The sequence below is a fragment of the Anoplophora glabripennis genome, unplaced genomic scaffold, assembly GCF_000390285.2.
Source record: "Anoplophora glabripennis isolate ALB-LARVAE unplaced genomic scaffold, Agla_2.0 scaffold5165, whole genome shotgun sequence".
NCBI lineage: Eukaryota > Metazoa > Arthropoda > Insecta > Coleoptera > Cerambycidae > Anoplophora > Anoplophora glabripennis.
The window spans coordinates 1-5237 of record NW_019421240.1 but is presented as its reverse complement, the minus strand read 5'-3'; the positions used below and the strand labels follow the sequence as shown (position 1 = coordinate 5237).

Here is a 5237-nt window from a genome sequence, read left to right as displayed (position 1 = left end):
AATTCGTAAATATGCCCATTGTTATTTTTTCGTCGAGCTACCCCAGTTTAAAAAAAAAAGAAGTTTCTACGATGAATAAAAGCCGAGATATTGCAAAATTTTACAGCGCGCATCAATTTGAACTTTAGATTTCACTTTTCTCGCACGCGCAACTCGCTTGGACAAGCTTCCCCCACCACCACACCGCACCGCACATTTTACTTAGCTAGTACCTTCTCTTTAAAGGGCTCGTGAATCGTTAATTTTCCATATTTTTCAATGCAATTCACGGGAAAACGTAGTTTACGTCGTAAACTTTATTTTGCGAAAAATTCAAGTCTTAATATTTATAAACAATTACGCTACGATTTTTAAAAAAAATTCTTATCTTGGCTCCTGTTGGTCGTAGAGGGTACTTTTTGTTTTTAAATTTGTATTTTTTGCCAGCTATTCCATTGCATTATTTTCGGTGAGGTAGCATAAATAGCTACAATTTTATTCAAATTGTTTATACACGAAAAACGCACGGTTTTTAATGCACAATTTGAGAATGTTAATGTCAAAAAAACGGTGATATTTGTTAATAGGTCCCTTAATTACGTCTTTAAGATTACAATGACGCTTTCAGAATCATGTTTGGTTGAAAATTAACGCCTGTACAGGGGCTTAAAGTTCATAACTTTTGGAGCCTCCGTTATAAACAAATTGAATTGTGCGAAAACTATTGCACCTACAGCGTCCACTTTTGGCACACTTTTAAAGTATGACAAAACCCTCAACTTGTCATGGATTTTATAAAATTTTAACAATAAATGCGATAGTTATAAACAAATTAAAAAATGGGCACTTTTCTTGTTTTTTGCAATAACTTTTTTGTTTATTAACCGATTTTAATTTAACAAATCACATTTTGTAGATAATTTTACTCCCTACACGCTGTCTGTGAGTCACTTTACGCCAAAATTGATGGTTTTCCCTGCAAAGTGAAAAAACTGTTTTCCTCACTTATTTGTTTAAACAGAAAAGTTAGCTAATCAAATTTTTTTACTCACGAGATGAGAGATGTCTTGTATTATGTTCCTTTAGACAATTTTACAATAATCTCGCAGATAGGAATTTTTTCAAGTAAAAATTTTATTTGCTTGGCCTATAGACTTTGGTTCCTAAATTTAGATTAAAATCGGATCGTCCTTACCCCGAAACCATCTTTACAAACAAAAACAGCAAGCAAAGTCCTATCGCCACCTTCTTTATATCTACGGTAGTCTCATTATCGACGTAACCCAAAGGCACCACGTACGGTTCTCTAATTCCTTGTCTTTCCAGAACTTTCACAACTTCCTCGAGAGCCTGCCTGTTTTTAATAACCTCTCTTACAGTGTGTTCGTTGGCCTGGATTAGATTGAGAACAACTGGGTCGCCCCCGGCTCGCTCCAAACTGCTTAGTTTTTCCTCCATGAACCGTTTGAGGTCTTGCTTCTTCACGGAAGTGTAGACGAATGCCAAGAAGGACCCCGCCATGCTCAGGATCAGCCCGAAATACTTTGTGTATTCCAGCTGGGCTCTTTGCTTCTCGTGCGAGTCTCTTATGGCGTTCGTGAAAGCCGTGAATAGTTCCCGCTCCGTTTGGTCGTAGTCTTGAAAGGTCCTGGATACTGAATTTTCCAGCTTCAGGATCTAGAAGAAGGATATCGTAAAAGTTCTTTGCTTTTCGGGTATGAACTACTTACTTCCGTTTCTTCCCTCATCAGATCTAAGAATTTCTGCAAATCCTCCTGTCTTTTCACTTTGTGTATTTGGTCTTGAAGTTCCAATGATTTTTGTCTGATATCGGCGAGTTGCCTACCAACTTCCCTACGTTTTTCTTGCGTTTCCAATAATTGGTCCTTAAATCGTACATTGTTAAGAACAATTCTGCGCATTTATAACGCAAGGAGAGGTAAATTATTACGTACCTACCTGTAAAGAAGTCACCCTGTCTTGGTAGAGCTTCACTTCGTCGAGACCGATCACTTTAACGTACCATTTGTTCAATCGATTTAATTTATCGTACATGAGCTTTTTATTCTCCTCCCTTACTTTACTTAGGTATTGTGGTGCCTCGTCTATGGTCAGTCTCAGAGATTTTTTAAGTGTATCCAATGTGGGATGTTTGATGAGCGATAAAGTCCGAACTAATTTCATTTTTCACTGCGACCTTTGTCCTATACAAGATGAATGAATTTAGATTCTTTACGGCTCGTTAAATATATTCTTGTGCTTGTGTACTTCTTAGACCTTCATACAAATTTAAAAGACGCATGGAAATACTTAATTACTTAGGTTGACAGTGTACTTAACCTCTAAATACTTTCAACTGTCTTCCTCTTCTTTTATAGAAAGCGATTTTCTTTTCTTCTTCTTCTAGCCACATTCAAAATTGATTATGAGGGGGAACTCTAGAAAGTTTCGATTAATAATGCAACGATAGGTGGCAGTGTACAAACATAGAACCAAAGTTGAGTGAAGTGACAGAATATTTCAATTAACGAATAGAATGTCCGCCAATTTTACAGGAAATATTTTGCCTGATATTGATAACGTCAAACAAAAGCAGTTAAGCCGCGTTCAGATACATATTTGTCCTCCAATTTTATTGGCTGCAAAGTAGTCCTGTAATTAAGCAACCAGTAACAAGGAAACAAATCATAAACAANTCAAATTTGTTATGAGGGGGAACTCTAGAAAGTTTCGATTAATAATGCAACGATAGGTGGCAGTGTACAAACATAGAACCAAAGTTGAGTGAAGTGACAGAATATTTCAATTAACGGAATAGAATGTCCGTCAATTTTACAGGAAATAATTTTGCCTGATGTTGATAACGTCAAACAAAAGCAGTTAAGCCGCGTTCAGATACATATTTGTCCTCCAATTTTATTGGCTGCAAAGTAGTCCTGTAATTAAGCAACCAGTAACAAGGAAACAAATCATAAACAAAGAGCTCGAAGCTTATATTTGCACTTGGCTTTAGATTCTAGACAGAAATGAGCCAGAAACCTTAGAATTATTGTTCATGTGGTTTGACTGGAAGAACATCGTGCTGTAATCTATATTAATCTATTTGTAATTAATTTAATTGTTGACAGGTATCTAGTGATAATGTGAGAATAGAAACTAATAATAAGATAAAAGCAAATTATTAATAGTAGAGATGTTCAATTATATTTCAAAAAAAATTATTAGTTGTAACAGTAACATATCTAAATGGCTTTTTATATACAGGGTATTTCAGGCATAAGTCCACAAACTTTGAAGAACTGTTCCTCTGGGCAAAAGAAGTAAAAAAATGTATGTAAATATATATATACACAGGATATTTGGAAAAACAAAATTTAAGAAAATCTTATAAATGAATTGAGAAACATCTTTTAATTAGTAAAATTTTAGTACAGCCGAAATACGGGGTGCCTTTTTATACGAATAATACGTCACTGAGTTTTTTTCCAAAAAATGATAATAAACTTACAAGGTACTGATTAAATCTCATTGTTTGTTACTTAAATGTATTCTAAAAAAAATAAGTAGGTGCGTATTTACAAATAAACATGATGGTAAATTGTTGAATCGTGTTATCAGTTACTGGAACTCATGTTTGTATTGTACCACCAGAAGCCCGATAAAATAATTATTATTTATGAATCGGTGTCTAAGATTTTAATCAAAATTTTACAAACTTTGACAGTGTTGACATTTTTCTATAACAAATTACATCTTAACTCTACTCGTGCATTGGTGCGGCGGTCTATACAGTGTGAGTCGAAAAATCGCATATCATTTGAGTTTTTTTATATTTTGACGCGCAAATTCCATTCTTGGAGTTTGGTGCCATTCTCCCGAATCACCTTGTATATTTTTCGTTGTTTATGGAAGTTACCACGGGTTTCTAAAAACCTCACATCTATCTCTAAGCTTCTGAGAACATGATAAAAAGAAACAGACATATTCTAGAAACATTATGAAATAAATAAGTAAACAAATGCACACTGAAGTCTGTTTTGAAAAGTTATTTTCATTACGTGTTAAATAACTTTCTCTTTCTGTAAAATTATAATTTCACGATTTATATCAGAAAATAGATGTCAAGTATTATTGGATATTCATTTAAATCTGAAGTATCACTTAAACTGTGTTATCTTTGTACTTCTATACAAAATATTATATGGTTATTAGATTATCAGGGGTCTCTGATCTACTTCAGATAGTGAAGAATGGTTCTTGGTAGTAGCGACATAAAAACATATTTTATCTTCGATTTTTATATAAAAAGACAATATTTAACGACATGTCATTATTAGTCTTGACTTGTTTGAGCAGACATCGCCAAGAACAATCATGTTGTACAAGGCACTGGTGTGCTTGGCGCTTTTGTCATATGTTTATGGTTTCACGGTACGTATACTCGAATAATTCTATGTTTTGAATTTAAATTTTGAAAAAACCAACCACTGCGGAAACCAAAGCGAAAAACTGCATGATTTTTGTTGTATCTCGTATTTTCCAGGTGAAGCAAGATGATGGTAGTACCACCCCGTATTTTGTTCACCCTAAGGACAGACCTTCTGGTATTTCCCCTAGGATAATAGGGGGTGAGGAGGTCTCACCGCACAGTTACCCCTTCCAAGTGGCACTGACACTCTATACAGAATCTTCAGCATATTTTTGCGGGGGTACGTTGATATCCAACCAGTTGGTACTCACTGCGGCCCACTGCCTTGACAAGTAAGTATAAAAATTAGTTCAAAATTCTTTCCTTTAAGTTATACCGAGAGATCCAGAACGATTGATGGTGCGGCTACTTACAAATATTTTGTGTGCCGATATTCTATTATTTTTATCCTTCGCAGTTGGCTACACTGACAGTGATTTATTTCGTTCAGTGGCGGGTTAAGTGGCGTGGCAATAGGGTCACATATTTATTTTAATCACAAAAATACAATGAAAAAAAACAGAATGTTAGCATTAATTAATTTGAGGGGTTTATTGATTTGTTAAAGGAATTGACTAAATAGAAATGATTTAGATATTATTATTATTAACTTCAAAACTAACATAAGAATAGATTTTTAACAATTGTTTTATCTATCCTGTTTTTTTATGCGAACTTCAAAGCAAACGCGACAATTTTTAAATGAATTTACGTTTACTGTCCACATTTAGAAATGTGAATAATAAATCGACTTAAAATTTCTTAAATTCTGGCATAAAAATATGTTACT

At 34.3% G+C, this 5237-nt stretch overlaps 2 protein-coding genes across 2 annotated transcripts; one reads left to right on the top strand and one right to left on the bottom strand.

Annotated features, from left to right (window-relative positions):
* Nucleotides 1-1069: 1069 nt before the first annotated feature.
* LOC111692935 lies at nt 1070-2309 on the bottom strand. The gene is made up of 3 exons (XM_023457065.1): nt 1939-2309; nt 1710-1865; nt 1070-1656 (listed from the first exon to the last, which is right to left on the bottom strand). Exons 1-3 carry the CDS (start codon nt 2161-2163, stop codon nt 1171-1173), a joined length of 867 nt encoding a protein of 288 aa, XP_023312833.1. The 5' UTR covers nt 2164-2309; the 3' UTR covers nt 1070-1170.
* Nucleotides 2310-4296: 1987 nt separating this feature from the next.
* Nucleotides 4297-4740, top strand: LOC111692934 (chymotrypsin BI-like; the record flags this gene model as incomplete). The annotated part of the gene is made up of 2 exons (XM_023457064.1): nt 4297-4410; nt 4523-4740. Coding segments are annotated over exons 1-2 (275 nt in total), but the record flags the coding sequence as incomplete, so codon positions are not given.
* Between the last annotated feature and the right edge of the window lie 497 nt (nt 4741-5237).

Excerpts from the sequence above, each read along its gene's own strand:
- LOC111692935 (XM_023457065.1), bottom strand. The coding sequence starts at position 2,163 with ATGAAATTAGTTCGGACTTTATCGCTCATCAAACATCCCACATTGGAT. Across the intron at positions 1,866-1,938 it reads ACAGGGTGACTTCTTTACAG|GACCAATTATTGGAAACGCA; the intron begins GTAGGTACGTAA and ends GTACGATTTAAG. Across the intron at positions 1,657-1,709 it reads TGATGAGGGAAGAAACGGAA|ATCCTGAAGCTGGAAAATTC; the intron begins GTAAGTAGTTCA and ends TCCTTCTTCTAG.